This window comes from Prunus dulcis, chromosome 4 (genome assembly GCF_902201215.1).
Source record: "Prunus dulcis chromosome 4, ALMONDv2, whole genome shotgun sequence".
Classification (NCBI taxonomy): domain Eukaryota; kingdom Viridiplantae; phylum Streptophyta; class Magnoliopsida; order Rosales; family Rosaceae; genus Prunus; species Prunus dulcis.
Genome location: NC_047653.1, coordinates 12,121,872 through 12,147,882, shown reverse-complemented (window position 1 = coordinate 12,147,882; position 26,011 = coordinate 12,121,872). Strand labels below are relative to the sequence as shown.

The window sequence follows — 26,011 nt, the reverse complement described above, 5'->3', positions numbered from 1 at the left end:
ATAAAATAACGCTCCATTGGAGGTTATAATCCACATTCTCACATAATAAAAGCCCCCTGCAGTGGCTTGGGTACCCAAAAAGCAAAGAAATGCTTATAATTGATGCATGCGCATGCACATGAGAATGGTGGGATCATGAATTGATGAATGACAAATTTTGATTTTGGAGTAGCTACTCAAATCATCAATGGGCTGTGTTGATTGGAACCACGTTCAATTATTAAATGTCGACAATATCATTGGCCAAAATGGAATGAGGCAATTCCATTATAGATGAGAATGAACGTGAAAGAACAAACCCACAGTATGAACCCCAAAATTTGTTAATACTGAAAGTTATACTTGGGTGTTCGGAATAAAAGGGAATATACCTACTTTGTATGACACAATGTTTTTGGCATAAACAAGGAATGTTGGGTTTTCTCCATATTTACAAATTCAATTGTGCCCCCTTATTGCACATTTACGGAGACCAACATGTTATCTTTAAAGGTTATTAAAGGCATGGAGCATATTGCCAGAAGCGATTTCCTAAAGATGTATAAATAGCTAGGTTAAAGCTATATAATGTGTCATAAAGTTTAATCCCTTTAAACAAAATCCTTGAAAGGATTGAAATTGCATGACGCAAGTCCCTGAATGACATGTGCCTGAAGCACAAAATCTGTACTCAATGTTAATGTACATAAATTGCCTCAGTGAGTATATTGATTATAATGTGTTTGCAACACATTAAAGCTTCTGAAGAGTTCAAGAAATATTTGTCTCGACTTAAAGATCGAGCATTATGCCAACGAGATTCTTGCTTATACTAAGAAAGTATTGAAGCATTTTTATGAGGATTATCCGTTGGACACTTTAAGGATTTTCCGGAAGTATATTGGACCGGACATCATATTTTCCAGATAAGGCTCAACTCCATCACCATCATTTTGGGATGATGTGAGGTATATTTGATGCTATTTCCGCATAACACCATGTACGGGCATATTCTTTCAAGTGAACTTACAAATAGCCCAAGTTTTGTTGGAAACGCGGACTCTGAAAAAATTTTATGATTTACATAGAGATAGCTCACTGGAAATATATTTACTTACTCAACTACGAGAATTATTAATGGCTACATCCTCCACTCACTCCGAAAGATTCTCACTCCAAAAGATAGTCATGAAGACATCAGGGGGAGATATTAATCAGGGGGAGCATCCAGAAGTATGCTATACAGATTGTTATACTCTTCTTTCTTCCTTCCATCAGTTTTCTACCTCACTAGGTTTTCTCCAAGCAAGGTTTTAATGAGACAACCAATCTAGGGACATGTGGTCTCCAAGGGGGAGTGTTGTAAAGAAGAATGGGTGAAGCCCACATGCTCTAACATTCAAGTTCAACACAAAATCAAACCACACACCCACCAAATCAAACCACACACCCATCAAACCAAACCACACACCTACCAAACCAAATCACACACCCACCAAACCAAGCCATTTGCTTTGCCTATAAATAGGCATTATATTTGCTTGTAATGTGTGATAAAAAGAGAGAAGAGGAAGAGAAGGAAGAAAGAGGGTGAGTGAGTAGAGAGGAAAGAGAGCAGAGAGAAATTCTCCTAGAGAGAAAATTCAGTGAGCATACATATTGTAAATACTAAAGTTGTAGCCCTATTATGTTATGAATGAAAGGTTACTGCTGCTGCTCTCCGAGGACGTAGGCATAGCCGAATCTCGTTAAATCCTGTGTCTCATCTACTTTACGTGCAGCTCAATATTTGCACATATCCCCGTTCATATTATAATATTTTTTTATTTTTTTTGGCGAAAGGTACTATTTTGTCTTTTCATTGAAATATTGTACAAAAGCATATTAAAACCATGACAAGAATGAATTATAAAAATTTCTTTAAATCAAATGGACAAAGGATTTTACAAGCCAACAAGCTTCTGGAAAATGCACTCCCTTAATGGCTGTACATAAGCAATTTTAATCCACTTAATTAATTGATAATTTTAATTGGAGCCAGTTTCTTCAACTTTTTCACGTGTCATTTATATTATTGGTTGAAAATAGCGTTACATGTAAGTTTTTTTTTTTTTTTGGGCAGTGATTGAGAGAATACAGTTAATGTCAATATGCTAAAGTCCTTTAACAAAATATTTTATAAATTGATATCTAACCTCAGACTCAAAGTCGTAAATGTACGCCATGGCTGATAAAACAGGTCCGCAATTCATTTCTTTTCATTTCTTTTCTCTGCCTTATTATTATCACATTGACTTTAGACTTTGGTTTTTCTGAAGTTGGTATCTTTAAATTAGATTAAAGTAAAATATAGTTTATATAAAAAATAAAAAAATATCAGAGCATGTTACCTACGTGTTATGACTAAAAGTTCACACATATGCATACTGACGTGAATCAATTTATTTCAAGAGTTTTGCGCAAAATGAAATAAACTCTGCTTCAAAAAAGACTATTAAGAGATCCCAATCCAATGCGAATAATAAAAGGAAAAACATTGTCTAAGTTCCATAAAACATGCTTCACGTTGGTAAAGCCTGAACCTACAAAATTGGATGCCTAAAGCCTTTTTATTGGCCCTGTACGAAAGAATAACAGTACGGAATAACCCAAGCCTGTTTATGAGATTTATGGAATTAGAGATATTAACCAAATTCCATAAAACAAAGAATTCACATATTCATGCTTTAATTTAAGTGTTCAAAAACTGACAACGATCTATGAAAGTGACTTGTTTTGGAAGTATGCACAACAATTGAGCCAAGCAGCATGAACCTATATACCACGAATTAATCGATCCTTAACGAGCCTCCATAAGTGTAATCGATATTTTGTTTGTTGACGATTGATTTCCTGGAGAAACACCTGCTTCAAGTGATTCCGTTTCTATAAAGAAACCAGGTTGCTTGGGCTGAGCCAAGGGAATCTCACTTCCCAACATTATAAGCACAGATGCCATGGTTGGTCTATCCTCAGGATGATGTTGCAAGCATAAAAGACTAACATGGATGCAACGTAACACTTCTGATAGAGTATATGGGCTTCCTAAACGCGTATCAATCAGTTCTAAAGGCCTCCCTTGTTTCCATAATATCCATGCCTGAAACATGTCAAAACTCCTTTGTGGTTAATTGCCATTCATAGGTCGAATATGTATCAAGAAGAAATTTTACTATCGATACTTACATGTCCAATAAGGTTATGACTCTGGTTTGGATGGTAGAATCCCTTATTTTTCCTTCCACTTATGACCTCCAACACCAAAATACCAAAGCTAAAGACATCAGATTTGACAGAAAACAGTCCATAGATAGCATATTCAGGTGCCATGTAACCGCTGTAGAAAGTAGAAACATCATATGGAAGTGAGAACATAATAAACCATTGATGGGGATGAATAGTAGATCGTGGAAAAATATTCAAAGGAAAACTTACTATGTTCCAAACACTCTGTTTGTATTTCCGCCCGTCTGATCTCCTCCAACTAATTTTCTAGCCAAGCCAAAGTCTGAAATTTTTGGATTCATTTCGTTGTCAAGTAAAACATTACTTGCTTTGAGATCTCTATGAATAATCCTTAGCCTGGAATCTTGATGGAGATAGAGGAGACCCCGAGCAATTCCGCAAATAATGTGGAAACATTTAGGCCAATCTAACAGTAATTCTTCTCTCATTTGATCTGGCAAGTTTAATCCACATCCAACTTCAGTTCTATATACGAAACTGTTTAAAAAACTGTATATGAATGATTTCAAAGCAATTAACGGTCCAAACCAAAAATAAAGGAGTCTAGGCTTGTGTTGGGCATGTATTCATAAATTAGCATTTTCTCCTCTCCTTGAATGCAGCATCCAAGAAGCTTTACAAGATTTCAATGCTGGAGCTTGGCAAACAGTATAATTTCATTCTTGAACTCATTCAATCCTTGGCCAGAACTTCTTGAAAGCCTCTTCACAGCAATTTCTTGTCCATCTGGTAGTGTTCCCTGGAAATTTACAGTATTTCAAAATATTGTGAAACACTGGGTGAACTGATTCTTTGTTAGTTTGGCCTTATTATAAAGCAAGTTACAAGTTTACCCTGTAAACGGGTCCAAATCCACCTTCTCCGAGCTTGTTATCATTTGAAAAGTTATTTGTGGCACCTATTACTGTGGTCAGGTTGAAGAGCGGGAGCTCCAGGTCCTCCTTTAGTTCCCCTTCATTGTTCTGATTTGTTTCGCTTATATCTGTTTTCTCTCATATAGTAGAAATGGGATTCGTGTTAGCGATAGATATAAGTAAGAGTAACCATATCTCTTCTAACCAAATTGAACTCAATAGAGGTTTAAAACACTTTCTATAAAAAAAACTCATCAAAATATAATCAAACAACACTAACGAACATTTTGTAAAGATGGTCAGGGTAAAATAGTTCCTCTATCTTTTAATTTTCTCCTGTTTCGGTGAAGGTAATATCCAACGAATACCACTCCAGAAAACATTACTGCTACAGAAACTTCTATTGTCATTGCTGTCTTCACTTTACCTCCATTTTCTTAATCATGGTTGTATGAAGCAGTAAAGAAGATATATAAAAAATGCAGCAAATAAAATAAAATAAAAATCAAGGTCAATTATCTAACTTAAGATAGAAGCAAAATGGGCCTCTCAATGAAACACAATGGAACAATCGAATTACATGTCACACAAAAAGTATTTAACAAGCAGCTCGTGTTACAAAGTTCCATACCTAACTCTGAGGCCGGCATACGAATATACAGATCCTGTCCACTAGCCACAAACTGCCTGATATCTATTAGATCACCAAACCAGGTGGCGCAGCCAGTACCTCCTCCTCTGATATCTGAGCTTGTATAAGCCATACAGGAACAGTTTTTCAAGCATTTAGTTCTGCATTCCTTAAGATTCATACTTTTGCTCACCCAAGAATGTGTAGTATCTGGCAGTTTCAAGCCAACAAATTTGACAAACCCATCTTTATATCTTTCCTGGCAGCTTAACGGTTTATTGCGCACACATCCTAGAGACCAGTCTGTCAAATTCCATTTTTCTTGAGACTTGGGCTTGAATCCTTTTAGACATTGGCAGACAGGATTCTCACCAATGATACACTTTCCATTGGCTCCGCAGAGGCCATAATGATCATACAAGTCTCTTGGTACTGATGAATAGGCCCTCCAAGTTTGATATGCTTCAATCCATGTAAAGCGATCACGAGTACTTGCGGTTTGGTTCAAAACTATTCTTGAGATTACAGACTTACTTTGAAGGTTGTACATGTAGTACACTTCATTGTCATTATAGACAAAGTTGAACCTATAAAGTGGATTAGGCCTTAATTCTGGTGAACCACTGAATCTCAGTCCATTCCATGGGCCAGTACGATAGTATTTTGCAGTGCCTTTCCGAACATATGCCTCAGGATATTTATTAAGTTCCATTTCAATCCCATAAGTGAAATCTCCTGGACACGGGTCTTCTGAATTTTTCCATGCTGATAAACTCCGTTTTATACCTGTCCTCAAGTCCCATCCCATCTTCATTCCTGGTAACAACGTATCAGAAGGATAGTCAAAGCTTTGCCACAAATAGGTTCCTGCATCCCTTAGTACTAAATTCCCAGAATCTAAAAGCTCTACCGTTGCACTTGGGGCATGTTTAGCTGAGCTTATCCACCAAACAACACTCTTATTCTGACCTAACAGCACAAGATGTCCTGTGCTGTTCATCATCAACCTGCCGGAAGAATCATTAATGGGGTTGCATCTGTTTGCAACCCAAACAACAGTTCTAACTGGGATGTTCTTGTACCAAATGCCCAAGTAACGATTCTTGGAACTACCTGGACTGAAGAAGCCAAGCTCAAAGCTTCCACCTCTTGAAGCCAAGGTCGTTCCATCGCGTATAGACTGGGAGGGACTAATGTTGTCAACTGCAAAGGAATGTTTGAATAACAGACAGAGCAAATTAGAACCAATCATAAACGAAAAACAAAGACGACCCATTTAATTTTTGCCTTGTATATCCCTTCCTACTGGTTATCCAAGTTAAGGATAGAATTAGAAGAGATCCTTATGATTGTTAACTGAGAAGGCCAAATATATAGAGTTTAGGACACGACTATTGACTATGTATGCATAGAAAACATAGGCAACTGTTGTTCTCAGTACGTATGTTAAAACCAAATGCGTGCCAGACTGATAACCCAATGGCGGCTATTGACTGGTAAGCAAAACTGAAGCTTTTTTGTTACCTTCTGTCTTGATCCATCACGGAACTGTGTAGGGCTGTAGTGCTGTTGCTTCATACTAATCAGTTGGCCAAGTGAGCGCATGCGCATCAATGGTTGGTCTCGGTCCCCACCAATCAGCCATTGAAAGATCAAAATTTGTTTTGGTGAAGAAAGAATCTCCTCCTTTCACATTCACAGGTTGCGCCTTGGGGTTCTTTCTCCAGAAAAATTTACAGTCTGCGAATCAGTTTTGGTAATTCGAAAAAGGATATATTTTTTTCGGTTGAGTTTTTTGCTCCAATTTTGAGTTTTCTTTCTTTTCAAATTCGAAAAGAGAATTCAAAGTAGAATTTTAGGTTTTGGGTAAACTGTTGGCATACGCAGGATGCCAAAGAGGACGAAACAGAGGTGGCTTCTGTGACGTCCAAATTGATTTTTGGAGGATGTGAGAGCGCCATGGCATATTAAACTCACAACATTACACAGATGTTTGTAATTAAATTTTGTTATTTACAGTAACACATCCTGAGATTTTTTGCTTTTTCACAAAATCTCCTCATGTCTTAAAAATTATACGAATATTCCTTGAGGTTTTAATTTGTTTTCATAAAACTCTTTTTCGTTGATTGTTTGTCCAAAAATTGATGATTTCATTACAAAATATTTTTATACAAATGACAAAATTAACCTCAATGAAGTAAGACCAACTTTGTCATGTGATTTTGGGTATAAAATCATCAATCTTCGGATGAAAAATTAATGAAAATGAGTTCTGTTAAAATAATTTAAAACCTCAGGGGGTGTTCTTGTAATTTCTAAAACCTCAGGGAGTTTTGTGACAAATAAAAAACCTCAGGAGGTGTTAGTGAAAATAACTCAAATTTAAACCTTATAGGAACTTTATGTATTATTGAGTCACTTATGTATCTTATCATGCAATGTATAAAATGTAAAATATTGTAGTAAATTATTATAAATAAATGATTATGACGTATTTGTTTGGGCCAAAAGCAAATACACACCGACCCACTTCTCAAAAGCCCACGAAACAAAAGGAATAGAAAAATGGGCTTCAAATATCAGAACAGGAGCAAGCCCAACCCACGTCTTTTTTAGAAAATGGCAGAAAAGTAAAAATTGCCAAGTCAAATGGCGATTATAAATCAGATTGGGCCCAGTCTACAAAATCTACCATTTCTCTCAAAAGGCCCAGGGACAAATCGACAGCTCTTTTCTGAAGAGGCCCACTCGACTAATCTGAAATAAACTTTGAAAAGTCAACAATTTCAACTAAATTGATAAAGAGTTGATAAAAGTAGGCAACTATGAAGAGATTTCTCTGAAACTCTACCACCAGAAGATCAAAAAATCCATTTTTATATATATATTCAAAGATATTTTCTGCTCCTAAGAAAGACACTATTTTCAAGAGATAAGCAGGAAAACAGAGAGTTGTTCAACTGGAAGATCAAACTAACCATCACAGCTTGAGCTCTCATGAGGGGCAGTTAAAATTGGAAAAAGGAATTAGGTTTTCCTTCAAGAAAAACAGGGAAGTGATAGCCATGAGAATTGACTATTGAGAGCTTATCTACCAGAATTGATAAAACCCCTCTTTCCTTGCATTTAAAAAATGAAAGATCTTTTTAGAAAATCTGCCGCCCATTTTAAATCAGAAAACTCTACTCCAAAACATTTCTCATAAATATAGGAGAGGGTGAAGACAAAGAAAGGATCAATAAAACAATCAATCAAACAATCATAAATCAACCAAAGGCGAAAAACTCAAAATGATCACTTGATCACTGAGAACCTTCAAATAAACTGGAGCAACCAAAAGCTCATTTCAGCCACAAAAGAAGCTAGCTATAGATCAAAACTTCCAAAGTTCAGGCTTAGAGAAATAAGTCATTCAAAACGAAACTTCTCTCGTTACAAATTTGGTTCAGCAAAAGCCAAGACAAGCAGAGTTTGAGTTTTCACAAATATGAAAACCTCAACAAATTTTACAGTGCAGTTCCAGCTTATTAAGTCCTCAAGTCCAGCCACTTCTGCCCCTTCAGACTAAAGAAGCCGCAGTTCTACCCCCTCAAAAGCCTCCCAAGGCTTGAAGTAGATTAAAGCTCTGCCAAAATTGAACTTTGGTATCGATTTACAGCTAAAGCTAAGCAATTGAAGTTGTTAACAGCTCAGTCCAGCATGAATGTATTCGGTCCAGCTCGGATCAGAAGTTTCTACCTAGGCAGAAGTAGGATTCCAGTCGTCTTTTTTTGTCTTTCTAGAGTTGATCTTTTCCTTTTTAATTTTGTAGAAGGCAGTTCTGCCTAAAACAGTCCACTTTATTATCATCTATTTGGCCAAAACTAACGATTTTATACTGTGATAAATTATGAAGTCCTCACCAGTTTGAGGCAAGAAAATAACTTACTTGGGAGATATTCCTCACCCAAATTCACAATCACTTGTTTAGAAATCAATAACTTGGGGCACAAGTTATCTGTTTCAAAGAAGTCTACTAGGATTTTTCATTGCTAGCAGTCGTAGGCTTGCACACCAAAGAAAGTTGGCTTGTTGGCCAGTCAGTGGTTTTCAAGGCAATAGGGAACTTTGCCCTTCCATCACAGTAGTAAAAACAAAACAGGTGAACAATATTTAATCTTCTTTCATCAACTACTACATATTTTCTACACTCGTAGTATTTGTCAGCTCGCTATGTAATCAATTTAAATAAGTTAAACCCATCATGCAATGCATTTCCTTCCAATTTTTTGTTATAAAGTAATAGATCATTGATTAAATAAACATCCTCCAAAGTTTGAAGAAAAAATTTCAAATTTTTCTTACAATTTTTGTCCCGATATTTTCATCGAAATTTTTATATTTTTAAACTACCGATATTTTTGAAATCATCGATATTTTAGACCTTGATCCAAACTGCTACACAAGTAGGTCATACGGCTTGGTTTTTGTTTCAACAGTTATACTAACTGAAAAGTAAAAGAATAAAGAAGGTTTTGGAAGAGAAAGTGGATGAAGTGTTGCGCTTGGGGTTTTAGAGAGGGTACGAGTTATAGAGAGACCAAAAAAAAACATTTTTTTTTCTTTCCAAAATTTAGTTATTTAAATAACTATTTTTGTTTTTGTTTTTTTTTTAATAAATATTTTAGTTCTTAACCTTGATTGCAATGTAAACTATACATGTTTTAAAGGGTTGGTTTGGTACGTTAAACTGTACTGATTAATTTCTATCGGATAATGTTAATCTGTTCCGAGGAGGACTGCCTGTTTATTCATAAAATTATAAAGTGTTTGGTGACAAGACCCGACCCAAATTTCACTTTGGAATCCGAGTCGAACACTGTGCATGTCCGACACTTGGCGAGTGCCAGGCACAATGACTAAATTACCCTTCTAGTTAAAATTCAAGTTTATTACTAGTTCAACTTCTACTGAAAATTCGGCAGAAACTCCCCTAAAACTTGATCATTTCCCGGAATTTCATCCTGTCAAAAAGGATATATATAAATATCTCAACTGCCAGCATGCTTCCAATTTACATCCAAATAGTTCTGATAAACTAAACGGCCTCAGACCACACAGAAAGTCCTAGGGCAATTCATCAGAGCAACTAATTCAAGAATATACAACAAAACAATTTAATTTCAAAAGAAAATTCTAAATAAGAGGGAGAGTGGAGCGGAGTGTGGAATCTGCCCAGTGGTGGAGCTCTGGTGCACGTCTATTGCCTGGGGGAGCAAAACATTCAAAAAAATGTGAGTGGACAAAAATAAAAGTTTAGAAAATAGCATATGAACATACTAATCCCACTGTAAAAACAGTTATGCAAAACTGAATTATCCTCTTCATTATATTCCTACTGAAATCAATGCATTCATATATTTATATACGTATATGCCAATCAGACTCATGGTCATAGTCTGAAATATCGAGGATATTTCGGTTTTTTCGATTCACGGATATTTCGGAACATATCCATGTACATATCGTATAAATATCGACAATATCGACGATAATATCGGAAAATATCGATGTAGATAATTTCGCTCACATTTCAGCAATATTTTGTCAAAATATCGATGTAATATCGCTAAAATATCGAAAATATCGATGTGAAGGAAAAAAAAAGTTTTTTTTAAAAAAAAAAGGGAAAAAGGGGAGAAAAAAGCACAAAGGGGATATGAACCCCTACCATTTTACTCCTCCAACACCTTAAACATCATATCACTTATGTTTTTGTGATAATATGCTAAAATATTTATATTTATATGAGTGGTATGTTAACAATTACATGCAAAACTATTTTGGGGATTTATCATTTGATGACTACTCTTAACAATATACTTACTCTACACTAGGGGTGGGCACTCAAACCGGCAAACCGGAAATCCGAGCCGAACCACACCGAACCAAACCGGAAAAAAACCGAGTTGACCAAAAAGTCAAAAACCGGTCAAAAACCGAACCGGACCGGTTTGGACCGGATTCGGATCCGTTTCCATGTCTTCAAAAACCGAACCGGGCCGAACCGAACCGGTGAAACTAAAAAAATATATAATTTCAATATATATTTATATTTAATGCTATATTTTTAATTTCACTAAAAAAAAACCTAATATTTATCCAAGTTCAATGTCAAAATATCTCTCTTTTCTCACTTTAATATTTATTTTTTATATGAAATTGAATAATTTGTTAATTTTCAAGTAAAAAAATAATATTTTAGTTGAGAATTGTATTACAAAACAATTTAAAAAAATAATTTTTATAATCCGGTTCAAAATCGAACCGGAACCGGAACCGGACCGAAACCGGTTCAAACCGAACTTAACGGTTTTTGAATTTTTTTAATTAAAACCGAACCGAACCAAACCGCATGAATAGTATCGGATCGGTTCTAATTTGAGGCAAAAACCGGTCCAAACCGAACCGTGCCCACCCCTACTCTACACATAGAGATGATGAAGATAGTGAAAATTTTGAACCTCGTAGGAACTCTATGTGGTACTAAGTCACTCATGTATCTTACCATGCAATGTATAAAGTGTAAAATATTATAGTAAATCATTATATATAAATGATTACGGTGTATTTAATTTTTTTTCATTAATTATTACATATTTTTTACACTCATAGTGTTTGCCCGCTTACTGTATAATCAACTTAAATTAGTTAAATCCATCATGCAATGCATTTCCTTCTAATTTTTTGTGATAAACTCATATATAATTGACTAAATAAACATTCTCCAAAGTTTCAATAAAAATTTTCAAGTTTTTCTTACAATTTCCGTGGCTTTTATTCAATTTTTATCGATCTCGATAATAGCCCGATATTTCCATCGAAATTTCTATATTTTTGGACTACCGATATTTCCGATATCATCGATATTTTAGACCTTGCTCATGGTCAATAAAACTCTCTTAAAAGCATTGAAATCAATTTAAAACTACCACCTAAGTGTACCCTTTTATTTCCATAAATTCCTGATATCCGTTAATTCCTTATATGCCGTCAATTCCTGATATTCGTCAATTCCTCGTGTCACCATTAGTGACACGTACTCGTAGGTCTCGGTAATACAAGGTCGACCCGAGCTGCAATCTTGCAGGATTCAGGAGACCTTAGTTAACCTGATCCGCATTCTCGCTCCCACGGTCCAGGTGTCCCCGAAACTCTTGGGGCAACTGTCAAGCGCGCTGACTAAACCGAAGACAACTATTATGTCCATGGAAATTATCATAACCGAAGGCAACAATTTATTCTGTAGGAAAATTTAATCCGAAGGCAACCTTGGGTACATAAGGTGGTTTTTAAAATAAATAAATATTTCTGAAAAAGATTAGAATTTATAAAACTATTTCTTAATTATCCTTAAATCCTACTGCCATTCAATCCGATAATATCTCAATCTTTACTTTCTATATCCTTTAGCATATTCAACTAGGCAGCATATAAATAAATATATTTAATTTCAACAAAGCATGCTAGGAAAGCCATAATCAATAAAACTTATTCAAGTTCACTCACTGCTGGTCCGAGCTAGCTGGACCTTTTGAAGGTCTCTCCTGCGGGTCTGATTGAGCCCGTATGCCTTGGCTCGACGATCGATTCCACCTCTAAAGCTCTCAAATGAAGCTTCCTGAGTTGTGGCGGCCAGAGATAGGCGGAATTGGTGTCGAGAGTTGCTGTTTCGAAACAGCCCGAAATGGCTTGGTTTTGGCTCTGTTTCCGATCGATTTCTTGGTTTAATCGCTTAGAATTATGGCTAGATATGGCTATGTATGGAAAGAGGAGAGAGAGAGGAAGAGTTTGCAAGTTGTGGCACTCGATTTGGTGGCTGGACGGAGGAGAAAACTGAGTTTGAAAATGGCTGTTCGTCAAATTCGCGTGATAAAGAAGAAATCTGGGTTTAAAAATTCTGAACTTTGAAAAATTTACGATTTTGCCACTGAATTTCTTTCGATCGTAACTTCATCGTTACAACTCCGATTTGAGTCCACTACGTGTCTATGGACTCATCTCGACGTGTTCTACGAAACGGTTTAACTGAAATTCCCAAATTCATTCTCGAGCGAAAAGTCAACTTTTGACCCAATAAAATATTCCCAATGTAAAATAGTCTTTTCCCAAAATAAATTGATGATTAAAAATTAATTTAGGATCGGGTTGTTACAGTTTGGTGCTATTTTGGATAAATAGTTTGACTAAGTAATACTTTGTTTGATGCTCCATCATAATTTTTTTTTTCTTCAATTTTTGGGAAGATTCATATGACCTTTGTCTTTTTTCTTTTCTTTTTGCCAAGATCTATAAGATAAGATTACATGAACTAACCCATTATCATAATTGTAGAACTTAGGATTATAAGTTGGGGAATGTTAGCTACCTTCTCTTTAATATTCTCTTTTGGACCCTCTCCCTTTTTCTCATGACAAGTGTTACTTTCTTTACACTTAAAACAATGTCATTAATGCATCACACAAACTAGTTTTTGTTTTCCAAGTTTACCTTTATTGAATGTATTAACTCATTTTACTAACAAGCTAGTGTTTTTTTACAACTTTCTTACTACCTTGTGAAAAAATTAAATAAGAAATTAAAAACTGAAGTTTTTAAATTAATTTTTTTTTTTCTCAAAGAGGACGTATGTCTTGTTAAACACAAAATAATGATGATTGCACTTTCATAATAACAACGTCATGAAACAAACTTTATTTTTATTTTTTTAAAGTGACGTTTTTTAAAAAAAAAATTTTAATTTTTAACAATGTGCTAAGGAAGTTGTAACAAAATTTGGATAAATTGAAGGAAATATGAAAGCTAATACATTTAATAAGGGTAAACTTAGAAAACAAAAACTAACTTGTGTGATGCATTAATGATATTGTTTTAAGTGTAAGGAAAGTGACACTTGTCATGAGGAGAAGGGAGAAGGTTCAAAAGAGAACGTTAGAGAGAAGATTGCTAGCATTCCTCTTATAAGTTACATAGTATATAAGCACTCTTTATTGATGGGAAAAAAAAAAAATCAGATCTTGAAATAATAAAAACCTTATTTTCTTGATATATATATCACATACAGGACATGAAGCATGTCGAACATCGTCAATCTTTTCTCTTGTGTTCTTATGGACATGAAGCATGAAGCATGCCAGAAAAATTTATATCAGACAAAAAATAAAGGGCTTAAGTGTATAAGAGAACTCTCTAATTTTACTACTTGTTGATATGCATGAATCGATTTACCCATGGTCGTTCTACCTTTTGCCATCCTAGCTTACCTTTGTAATTATAGTAATTTTTCCAACACATGAAAAATTGAAGGATTGATGTGATGGTTATTGCATCTGGACTGGAAATTTTTTTTCACTTTTTTGTATCAACAACCAACATGCTTATCTCCTAAGACGGAAATGCAATTCACTATATAAATTAATTATTAAATAATTGAAATTATGAGACCTTAATTATCAAAACTTTGGCAGCTTCGTATTGCCTTTTTTTTTTCCTTCTTTATTCTTTTTAATTGTTCTCTTTGTTTGATAAGACTTGAAAGTATAGCTAAAGATGCACAAACAGACCAGTGAAATGAAGATTTGGAAGAAAAACTCATAACCTAATTTTCACAAAAATTTAATATAAAGAAGGAGAAGATGAAGACAAAAGAAAAGAGAAGAAGCAAGAAGAAACACATTGGAGAGAGTATGAGAGAGAGGGAGAAATGAATACTTGGAGAAGAGAAGAAAGCAAAGAAGGACCCTAAGGAGAAGACGATGGAAAGAGCATACAAAACGTGTTTGTTTTATACCTAGCTTTATAATTAAGCATGTGGGTTATGGTGTACCAAACATGCCCTAATTGCAGATGTGGGTTAGCAAGGAAAAATGTGCCCGCCATTTTGTATCTAATTGGATCTGTATATTAGAATAGTTTAGAATATCACTTTATAAAAAGAAAAAAAAAAACTACGTGCCTTTAATTATAAAAACTGAAAAATCAAACAAACACTATGGACTAAAATTTAATTTTGCCTTTTGGTTTGGTGTAACCTTTGTCTATAAATTGTTGCAATTTGCACCAAAGGGAAAAAAATGGAGAGGGAATTGAGTCTCATACAGAAAAGGAGAGGGATCGAAGGAAAAATACTGAATGAATATATACAGAAAAATAGACGTAGCATGAGACGAATAGCTTTGTGGTCTTTATTCTCAATGTTTGAACCAAGTACAGAACCACTTGAATCTACAAACTTGCATGTTTTGGAAATATATGAACATGTCAAGACAGCAGCAAGAACATATATAATCGAACCTTATCGAGCCTCCAAAACCGTAATGGATAATTCATTGGCTGAAGATGATTGATTTTCTGAAGAATGACCTGCTTCATGTGATTCCTTTTCCATGAAGAAACCAGGTTGTTTGGGCTGAGCCAAAGCCATCTCACTTCCCAGCATTATAACCACAGACGCCATGCTTGGCCTGTCCTCAGGATGATGCTGCACACACAAGAGACTAACATGGATGCAACGCAACATTTCTGATAGGGTAGATGCACTTCCTAAATATGTATCAATCAGTTCTAAATGCCTTCCTTCATTCCATAATCTCCATGCCTGAAACATGCCAAAAATCCTTCATCAATTACCATCTATTCGGCGAATATATGCAGCAAGAAGAAAGTTTACTCTTGATACTTGCATGTCCAATAAGGTTAGGGCTGGATGGATGGTAGAATCCCTTGTTTTTCCTTCCACTAATGACCTCCAGCACCAAAACACCAAAGCTAAAGACATCAGACTTTACAGAAAATAGACCGTCAATAACATACTCGGGTGCCATGTAACCGCTGTAGAAAACAGAAACGTCATGGAGAAGTGAGATCACAACAGAAACCATTCATTAGGATGAAAAGTGTACCTACAGAAAATATTAAAAGACAAACTTACTATGTTCCAACCACTCTGTTTGTATTTCCTCCAGTCTGATTTCCCCCAGTCAATGTTCGAGCCAAGCCAAAGTCTGAAATTTTTGGATGCATTTCATTATCAAGTAGGACATTACTTGCTTTGAGATCTCTATGAATAATCCTTAGCCTGGAATCTTGATGCAAATAGAGGAGACCACGAGCAATTCCACAAATAATGTGGTAACGTTTAGGCCAATCTAACAGTAGTTCTCTGCTCGTTTGATCTGGCAAAGTTGAATGCAAATCCAACTTCAACTCTCTATAGAAAATTGCTTAAATATGAAATTGTTTTATAGCTATTAAGCAATTAATTTTGAGCAAATTAGTAAGGTTTTCAAAAGTCCAAACCAAAGATGAATGAGTCCAGGCTTCCGTTGGGCATGTATTCATAGATCAGCATTTTCTCATCTCCTTGAACGCAGCAACCAAGAAGTTTTACCAGATTTCGGTGCTGAAGTTTGGCAATCAGTATAACTTCATTCATGAACTCGTTCATTCCTTGGCCAGAACTTCTTGAAAGCCTCTTCACAGCAATTTCTTGTCCATCTGCTAGCGTCCCCTGTAAATTCACACTATTTCAAATACTGCTACCTTGTAAAGCAAGTTAGTATGCCCCTTATTATTCAAGTTGCAAATTTACCTTGTAAACTGGTCCAAAGCCACCTTCTCCCAGCTTGTTATTGCTTGAAAAGTTATCTGTGGCACAAATTACAGTGGCCAATTCAAAGAGCGGGAGCTCCAGGTCCTCATTTGGTGCCCCTTCATTGTCCTGATTTCTGTCTCTTATTTCTGTTTTCTCTCACGAAGTGGAAATGGACATCATGTTAGCTATAGCCAATAAGAGTAAGTGAACAAAAGCTTATATCCGCAGATGAAATACATATTAGTTCAACCATATAGTTTTGAACAAATTTAAACCGGATAAAACTTTTAAGCATTTTCTCTCAAATAGTCATCAAAACAGAGTTAAACAACATGGATAAATAAATACTTGGAAAGATGGTCAGGGTGAGTTAATCTACCCTTTAATTTTTTCCTTCTCCGGTGAATGTAATAGGCAACTAACAGCACTCCAGAAAACACTACTGCTATGACAGCTACAACTATCAATGCAGTCTTCAGCTTACCGTCATTTTCTTCTTCATTGTTGAATGATGTAGTAAAGCAGATACAGTTAAATTGCAGCCACAAAAAATTTCAAAAAGATTGGTCAGTTGTTTAACTTTGATAAAAGCAAAATGCACTGGTGACATAAACAAGCAACTTTACGTTACAAAGTTTCATACCTAACTCCGAAGCTGACATTCGAATATATATTTCCTGCCCAGAAGTCAGAGCCTGTGTGGTATCTATTAGATCACCAAACCAGATGGCACAGCCAGTACCTCCTCTAATATCTGAGCTTCTATAAGCCATACAAGAACAGTTGTTCAAGCATTCGGCTCTGCATTCCTTGAGATTCATACTTTTGTTCACCCAAGAATGTGTAGTATCTGGCAATTTCAAGCCAACGAATTTGAGAAACCCATCTTTATCTGTTTTCTGACAGCTCAAGGGTTTATTGCGCACACATCCTAGAGACCAGTCCGCTAAATTCCATTTTCCTTGAGACTTAGGCTTGAATCCCTTTAGACATTGGCAGACTGGATTCTCACCAATACAATTTCCATTCGCTCCACAGAAGCCATAATGATCACACACATCTCTAGGTCTTGATAAATGGGCAGTCCAAGCTTCATCTTCTTTCTTCCAATGAAACCGAATACATGAACTGGTGGTTTGGTTCAAAACTATTCTTGAGGTTATAGACTTAATGGTAGGTTTGTACATGTAGTACACTTCATCATCATTGTACACAAAGTTGAAACCGTAACGAGCAGGATGTTTCTCTGATGAACCACAGAAAGTGAGGCCATTAAACGGACTGGCACGATAAATTTTCGCAGTGCCATTGCGAATATATGCCTCAGGGTATGCTTGAAGTTCCATTTCAATCCCATACGTGAAATTGCCTGGACAGGGATCTTCTGAGTTTCTCCATGCCGATATGTGTCGTTTCAGACCCGTCCTTAAGTCCCATCCCAACTTCATTCCTGGTAACAATGTATCAGAAGGATAGTCGAAACTTTGCCACAAATAGGGTCCTGAAATTCCATCTTTCACATCTCTTACTACCAAATTTCCAGAATCTAAAAGCTGTACCATTGCATTTTCAACACGTTTAACTGAGCTTGTGGACCAAACAACACTCTCGTTCTGACCAAACAGCACAAGATTGCCTGTGCTGTTTATCATCAACACGCCGGAAGAATCATTAATGGGGTTGCATCTGTTTGCAACCCAAACAACAGTTCTACCTGGGATGTTCTTGTACCAAATTCCCAAGTAACGATTCGTGGAGCTACCAGGACTGAAGAAACCAAGCTCAAAGCTTCCATCACTAGAAACCAACGTCGTGTTGTCACTGATAGACTGCGAGGGGCTAATGATGTCAACTGCAGAGGAAATTGTGAAAAACAGAAAGAGCAAATTAGTACTAATAAGCAGAAAACAAAGACCACCCATTAATTAATTTTTCTTTTTCCTCTGTCCCTGCGAGGGATTTCCTTCAAGTTAAAGACTAGAAAGAAAAGATGCTTGTGGTTGATAATTGAGAAGATTATAACCAGGCTCATCCGAACGGCAAATTATTGTGGAAATTGTGAAATGGGTTGGTATATTCACAAGTCAAAATTAGATTTTTCTTTGCCACCTGCTTCATCTATATAGTACTACTGTTAATTCACGCATGAGTTTGCTACATGAGTCAGTCCATCAATGGTGAGGCCCTACCTGTCATCAATTGAATACAAAACGCGGTTTGGACTAAATGTTTTCCATTCTTTTACTGCTGGGTTCCTTCTTGTACAAAATTTCTTGTGTACAGAAATCCCAGTCATTATCAGTTCACATCAGACGAAAATCAACCCAAGACTTCACATTGCTTCTGCCTTAGCTAAAAGAATTTTGAGCTTTTCTCTCAGAATCTTTGCCCATTTAGTTCGTTCGACTTTGAAATTTCAAAAGAGAATTCAAAGAAGAGAAAATTTGGGTTTTGGGTACTTAACTTTTGACACTTGCAGATTGTCAAAGACACAGAAAGTGGCGGCATTGTTGTTTTCATCTGCGGCGTCCAAATAGCATCACTGTAATCTGTGTTTCCACTATGGTCTGAAACCAACTAACAAATATCCCGTTGCAATTTTTCTCGTAAAAATGAGCGGTTGCAATTATGACACTGAACAACGGGAATAAAAGGAAGAAGCCGAACAGTAAAAAAGGTAGAAAATGACGGCTGCTATCCCTTGTAGAGTTTTTCTATTTAAACCCTACATTTTTTTTTTTGTTCACCCCAATACTTAAATCATTAATCTCATCCAACTTAATACTTAATCCTAATACATCTATAAATACACTCCACCACTCTTCATATTAAGTTTCAGTAAAACACAAACTCCTATACACTCTATTGCCAGCTGTTTCAATCCAAGAAACCTACTACACTCTAACTTTACAAACAGTATGCAAATAGTGTTAGGAAATAAGTTTGTATAATATCAATTAATATCAATAGTGTTGTAATTAGGATTTACTTTCCTAGTAAGTTTCCTAGATTGGAGGACTTGTTTCCTTGTACACTAAGACATTCTTGTGTAAACCAATTGTACCTATCAATTAAAATTATTCTCTTCCAATATTAGATTAACATGGTATCAGAGCAGGACATCAAACCCTAGCTCTTCATATTTCTTTTCCTGCCGCACCTTACCTTTTCATGCCGCAGATCTTTCGCCGCTGGAAACCATGGGTGATTCCTCTGACACATTCAAGGTTGAACCTTCAAGTCCTTACTACATCAATAATTCAGATAATCCAGGTTTGGTAATTGTACCAAAGCCTTTGAATGGAGATAATTATGCAACGTGGGGCAGATTCATGATTGTTTCATTGAATGCAAAGAATAAATTAGGTTTTGTTGATGGAACTCTCAAAAAGCCGTCATCGGAATCCAATCCTGATGAAACGCGGTATGGATGCATTGTAACGACATGGTTTTCTCCTGGATTGTCAACACGCTTGATCCTGAAATAAGAGATAGTGTCATATATTACACCATAGCCCGCGAAATTTGGGAGGATCTCCATGAACGATTCTCTCAAAGCAACGCTCCTCATATCTTCCAACTTCAACCTGAGACTTCATATCTGACACAAGACCAATTGTCAGTTGTTGCCTATTACACCAAGTTGAAAGGTCTTTGGGATGAACTTGCTTCCTACACAGATTCTTCTACCTGTATCTGTGCAGCCCATGGTGATCGCAACAAACTCATGCAATTCCTTATGGGATTGAATGAGTCTTACAGTGCTGTGCGTGGCCAAATTCTCTTGATGAATCCCTTGCCGTCTGTTAGGCAAGCATATGCCTCCATCAGCCAAGAAGAAAAGCAACACACGCTTGGAGCCTCACGAGCAGCTGCTGGAACCTCCGATACTGCTGCCATGACTGTTAGAACTGGACGCCCTAATCAGAATCGATCCACCAATCGCGAGGATCGTAGCACTGATAGGTCAGACCAAAACCGTTCCCAGACCTCCAACCGTGATGACCGTTGTGCTGGATCTTCAAAAAACCGACCCCATTGCACCCATTGTGATGACTATGGCCATCACATTGATACCTGCTGGAAGCTTCATGGGTAACCAGAAGGTCATCCATGTCACAAACCTAAGAAAAATCATGGTGGTCCATCTTCCAATCATGTTTCGGAAGGCCCAACTAAGGATGAGATGCAGTCCGTTATGTCCAGCCTTTTGGACCTTCAAATTCAGCAAATGTTGGCTATCATGCATGACAAACCAATGCCTGACAAGAAATCCCAGGTCAATTGACAGGACCCGACCCAATTTCCTCTTTGAAATTCGGGCCAAGCCCTGTGCGTGTCCGACACCTGGCGAATGTCGGGCACAAAAGACCTTTTTACCCTTCTCGCTTTAAACTCTCCCTTAGACTTCTGCCGAAAATTCGGCAGAGTCTCCCCTGTATTTTGACCAAACCCAATATTTTCTACCTGTTAAACAATCAATTAAATTCACACCAACTGCCAGAATTTTTCAGATAACAGATCTCAACTCCTATTTTTCAACTTCAACTATATATCAGAGCATTTGTCTAAGTTTCAGGGTCTTAAGGATTTTCTATAAAACTCTACCTTACTGGATGACGCGGAAGCTTTGATTGGCCCGGTGGTGGATCTGGCGCACTTCTATGGCCTGGGGGCGAAAAACAGGCTGAAAATGTGAGTGGACAAAAATAAGGTTCTTAGAAATAACTTTATAACCATAATAACCCCCATTGTAAAATAGTTAAATAAAACTGAATACGTACTCTCCATATAACGCATACTAAATTCAAGGCATTCTATATAAATCACATTCAAGTTCAAAAAGTTTCGCACAAAAGCACTGAAATCAAAGCTTGCATAAAATACTGAAATCAAACTTGTATAAAAGCTCTGTACTCAAACCTTGCATAACTGAATAAATATATATATAGGTATCCATGCCTTAAAAAAATTAGAGAAGCTGATATAAAATAACTGAAAATCATAATTAGATAAAGAAAACTCAAAATCCTTGAAAATACCACCAAATTGTACCCCTGTCTTAACCGTCAATTCCCTGGCAGGTCTCGGGCGTCACGCAGGCTACCCGAGCAGCAAACTGCCGAAATCAGGGGACTATGATCAGTCTGTCCCGCCGGCAGATTCCTCGATGACACCAAGTCAGCTCGAGTCGCTCTGGCAGGATGCAGGGGACCGTAGTCAGCCTGATCCGCAATCTTGGCAGGTCTCGGGGACACAGAGTCAGCCGACCGCAATCCTGGCAGGTCTCAGGACACCAAGTCTGCCGAGCCGCAAATTCTGGCACTCACAGTCCGAGCGTCCCCGAAACTCGTGAGGCAAAGTCAAGTACAGTGACGTAAACTGAAATCGGACTGGATGTCCATAGACATCGGTCCAACTCTAGGTAATCACCAAAGAAAATGGGTACTAGGTGGTTTTAAAATAAATTCCTTTAGAAAAATCTGATTAATAACTGAAATCTCAAATTGTGCTGCTATTTCATCTGCCATAAGCCTCAAACTCTGTTTTCTATAACTCTTTAGCATGTGTAAGTAAGCAGCACAAAACTATGGAACTATTTCTGTACTAATCATGCTCGGAAATATAATAAAGCTTACTCAAGATCAATAAAGAAATTTATTCAAATAAACTCATTTATAAAAACTTATTTATATAAAATCAATATAAAATCATATATGAAATCTATTTATAAAAATCATCTATATAACTCATTTATATAAAGTCATTCATGAAAGAAAGTCCACTCACAGATGGTCCGAGCTAATTGGACCTCGTGAAGTTCTTTTCTGCGGTCCTGTCGGGCTCCTGCTGCCTGATTATCCATAAATATTAAATTAATAAACTGCTGAATAAAGAATTAAATTAAACACCCTGCCCCTGCTCCTAGAAATACGTGCATTCACATCCAAGTTACTCCTGAGCCCACATTAACTTTTTAGACTCATAGATCAGTCTGGAAGACCCGATGCTTAAATTAAGCGATAAATTGTCTGATCGGCCGACCCGGGACCCCGTGGGTCCACGGCCTCCGATGACAAATATGGGCTTCTTTAAAGGTTCCTCATAGAGAAGGAACCATGTTCCGCGAATTTGGTCCGAAACGGACGGTCGGATTAGCTAAAATCGCGTTATCGCTTAAAATCCAAACCCTAGCCCCAGGGTTCGCGATTCCGGAGTATCCGGGACCTCCGATTCGCAATCCGTCGAATCCTACGACGATCCTATCATCATGTAGACCGACATATCCGAAATTCGGCGCGATCCGATTATTTAACGACACTGCACCCACGGATCACGCGATATGGAAAATCCGTTCGGGGCTCAAACGGACTCCGAATCGAGATCCGCGAAATCCCACATGCTCGTGACGACACGAGGGTCACAAAACTTTACAGAATTACATCACTACCCTCGCCCACGGGCGTCCAAAGCGATTTCGGGTGGCCGAAAAATCTCAGAACCAAGACACCAAACTCCTACCCTAGGTACAACACCCCATTTGGAGTCACTTGTGTTCTTGGACAACCCCCAAAAAGGGACCAGAAATAGTAGTTTCGAACGGCCGAAGTTCCAGCCAGATTTCAAGTCGAAAATCGAACCCCTTAGAGCTAAAATAGATCGAAGCCCATATACCCATCAGCTAGAACACGAAAAATAGCTGAGAAACCATACCTTACTCGATCGATTTGGTGGAGAAACGAAGGAGAATTTTGAGCTGGAAGTTCGGGTGGTTTCGAAGGAACCTCCGTCGGAAAACATGGTTTTCCGGCCAACTCAGGGCGGCCCCGGGGTGGAGGTCGGTCAGGTCTTGACGGCGACACGGAGGCAGACCCGTAGGTACCCACGGCGGAGATCGGCTCGGCCTGTGGTGGCCGGGCCGTCGCCTGGAAGTCGAACGGGCGCAAGGCATGGGTGCGACGCGAGGGAGAGAGAGGGAAGAGAGAGAAGTGACGGGAGAGAGAGAGAGAGGTGTATAAAAATCTGACTTTTTGGCCGAATTACCATTTTGCCCTTCGCAATTTTTAGACCATATCTTCTTCGTTACGGCTCCGATTCAGGTGTCTACTCCGTGTCTACGAACTCGTTTCGCCGCGCTCTACGCAATGACGTAAGCGAAATTCCCAAATTCTTTCTCGATTAAAAAGTCAAATTTTCCCCCATTAAAATATGCAAGGGCAAACTTGTCTTTTTGCTAAAAGATATTTTCCTTACTTTTTAGATATTTTCTTTCTTTTTAGATATTTTGTTTTGGGTTCTTACAATGCCACTGCCACCAATAAAGGTTTGTCAAAATTAAAATTTCAACGATGGATTATCGACAGTGGCACGACTGACCACATTGTTTCTTCTCCAAAATTGTTAGTTCATCGTAATATTGATCATTCTATGCAACCGGTTCGTATGCCTAGTGGGAAGAAGGCTTCAATTACTACAACATGATCATTCCCTCTCAATTCTACTTATACTTTGCGTGATGTGCTATGTGTACCTATTTTCACAGTAGATTTGATGTCTGTAGTAGGCTTACAAAAAAATTTGAATTATTCAGTGACTTTTTTCCCATATTGGTGTATTTTGCAGGACCTTGCTACGAGGAAGACGATTGGTTTGGGTAAGCAACATGGTGGGCTTTATTATTTGGTGGCACTATTGGCGGAGAAACCCCCCAACACAACCTATCAATATCCGTCTCACCGTTCATCCTGCAACCACACTGTCACCACTACCGACCTTTGGGATCGTCGTCTTGGCCATGTTTCTTCCTCCAGATTAAATTTTATGTCTAGCATTTAATAGATTTCCCTTTTGTCTCTAATAACGCTTGTCATGTTTGTCCTTTGGCAAAGCAGAGTCGTCTCCCTTTTGGAACAAGTTCAATTTCCTCTGTCAAAACATTTGATTTAATTCATTGTGATATTTGGGGCCCTTATAAGCATTCGTCAATTTCTGGTGCCCGTTATTTTCTTACAATAGTTGATGATTATTCTCGTTTTACGTGGGTATTTTTAATGCGCCATAAACATGAGACTCAACATTTTTTAAAAACCTTTTTTTTCTTTTGTTGGCACTCAATTTAATTCCCAAATTAAATAACTTCGTGCCGACAATGGAGGGGAATTTCTTTCTCTTCAAATTTTCTTTCATGAATAGGGAGTCATTTTTCAACACTCTTGCGTTTATACACCTCAATAAAATGGGGTCGTACAACGTAAGCATCGCCATATCCTTGAAACGGCTCGTGCTTTAAAAATTCAGGCCAATCTTCCTTCCAAATTTTGGGGGGAATGTGTTTTAACTGCAGTTCATCTCATCAACCGTTTTCCTATTCCTCTTCTTTCTTTTAACACTCCTTTTGAACGTCTTTATTCCAAAAAACCATATTTCTCTCAGCTTCGCGTTTTTGGTTGTCTTGCATATGCCACTAATGTTCATGTGACACATAAATTCACTCCTCGTGCTATTCCATCATTTTCCTTGGTTGACCCAATTTTTTATTCTCCAGCCACTACTTTACCTAAGTCAACCCCCACCAGTCCACATCCCATGCCTTTGTCCCCACCTGACACCACCACCGAGCTTGATGAGCCTGGTCCGTCTTTGCTATTATTCCCACCAGCTGAGCGCGCCAATAGTTCACCCACCACCAGTCCTTATGCACCCACACCTGAACCACCACATCTTCGCCAATCTGAATGCATCTCTGTGCCTTATGTTCGCTTACGTGACTACATCTGCAATCAGGTCATGTTGCCCATCCCTGATCACTCGTCTTCTTTACTGCCGGGTCCTACTAAAGGTACACGTTTTCCGCTTTGCAATTATCTCTCATATCATCGTTATTCCTCGGCTCACCTTGCTTTCATTGCAAAAGTCAGTAACATTGTTAAACCCAGTTCTTATGAAGAAGCTGCTCCCCAATCTCATTGGCAAGAGGCCATGCAGTCTGAATTGCAAGCCTTGTCCGATAACCACACTTGGAGTCTTACTCCGTTACCTGCTGGAAAGAAGCCCATTGGTTGTCGATGGGTGTATAAAATAAAGCTTAAATCAGATGGCTCTGTTGAGCGATATAAAGCCCGGTTAGTTGCTAAAGGTTTTACTCAGCTCGAAGGTGTTGATTATCATGATACTTTTTCTCCTACTGCCAAACTGCCCACTGTCCATTGCCTCCTTGCTCTTGCTGCAGCCCGTAATTGGCCCCTTCATCAGCTTAACATCAACAATGCTTTTCTTCATGGTGATCTCTATGAGGAAATCTACATGCTCCCTCCACCTGGTCTTCGGCGACAGGGGGAGAACTTGGTATGCCGCCTTCATAAATCTCTTTATGGTTTAAAGCAAGCTTCTCATCAATGGTTTGCTAAGTTTTCTCAGGCCATTTGTTCTACTGGTTACATTCAGTCTAAAGCCGACTATTCATTATTTACATGCCATAAGGAGCACTCTTTCACAACATTATTGATTTATGTTGATGACATTGTTATCACGGGCAATGACCTTATAGCTATCTCGGCACTCAAGGATTTTTTGCACCGTTATTTTCGTACTAAAGATCTTGGAGATTTGAAATACGTTTTGGGGATT

General features: G+C 37.6%; 2 protein-coding genes and 1 pseudogene across 3 annotated transcripts; 1 reads left to right on the top strand and 2 right to left on the bottom strand.

The window, feature by feature from the left end:
• Positions 1-2,508: 2,508 nt before the first annotated feature.
• LOC117624021 lies at positions 2,509-6,665 on the bottom strand (annotated as a pseudogene). The gene is made up of 7 exons (XR_004585267.1): positions 4,750-6,665; positions 4,441-4,554; positions 4,098-4,246; positions 3,793-4,003; positions 3,454-3,697; positions 3,205-3,355; positions 2,509-3,118 (listed from the first exon to the last, which is right to left on the bottom strand). The product of XR_004585267.1 is annotated as a G-type lectin S-receptor-like serine/threonine-protein kinase At4g27290 (transcript).
• Positions 6,666-14,775: 8,110 nt separating this feature from the next.
• Positions 14,776-18,982, bottom strand: LOC117624018 (G-type lectin S-receptor-like serine/threonine-protein kinase At4g27290). The gene is made up of 7 exons (XM_034355131.1): positions 17,028-18,982; positions 16,764-16,880; positions 16,382-16,530; positions 16,090-16,300; positions 15,722-15,965; positions 15,474-15,621; positions 14,776-15,388 (listed from the first exon to the last, which is right to left on the bottom strand). The coding sequence occupies exons 1-7, from the start codon at positions 18,304-18,306 to the stop codon at positions 15,086-15,088; spliced, it is 2,451 nt and encodes an 816-aa protein (XP_034211022.1). The 5' UTR covers positions 18,307-18,982; the 3' UTR covers positions 14,776-15,085.
• An 847-nt stretch (positions 18,983-19,829) lies between these two features.
• Positions 19,830-20,483, top strand: LOC117625376. Its single transcript, XM_034356942.1, has one exon. The coding sequence runs from the start codon at positions 19,830-19,832 to the stop codon at positions 20,481-20,483; it is 654 nt and encodes a 217-aa protein (XP_034212833.1).
• Positions 20,484-26,011: the final 5,528 nt, after the last annotated feature.

Coding starts and splice junctions, on each gene's coding strand:
- LOC117624018 (XM_034355131.1), bottom strand. CDS start 18,306: ATGGGTGGTCTTTGTTTTCTGCTTATTAGTACTAATTTGCTCTTTCTG. Junction 16,881..17,027: donor AATGTCAGCTTCGGAGTTAG/GTATGAAACTTT, acceptor TCAACAATGAAG/AAGAAAATGACGGTAAGCTG. Junction 16,531..16,763: donor GAGAAGGAAAAAATTAAAGG/GTAGATTAACTC, acceptor GAGAGAAAACAG/AAATAAGAGACAGAAATCAG.
- LOC117625376 (XM_034356942.1), top strand. CDS start 19,830: ATGGTTTTCTCCTGGATTGTCAACACGCTTGATCCTGAAATAAGAGAT.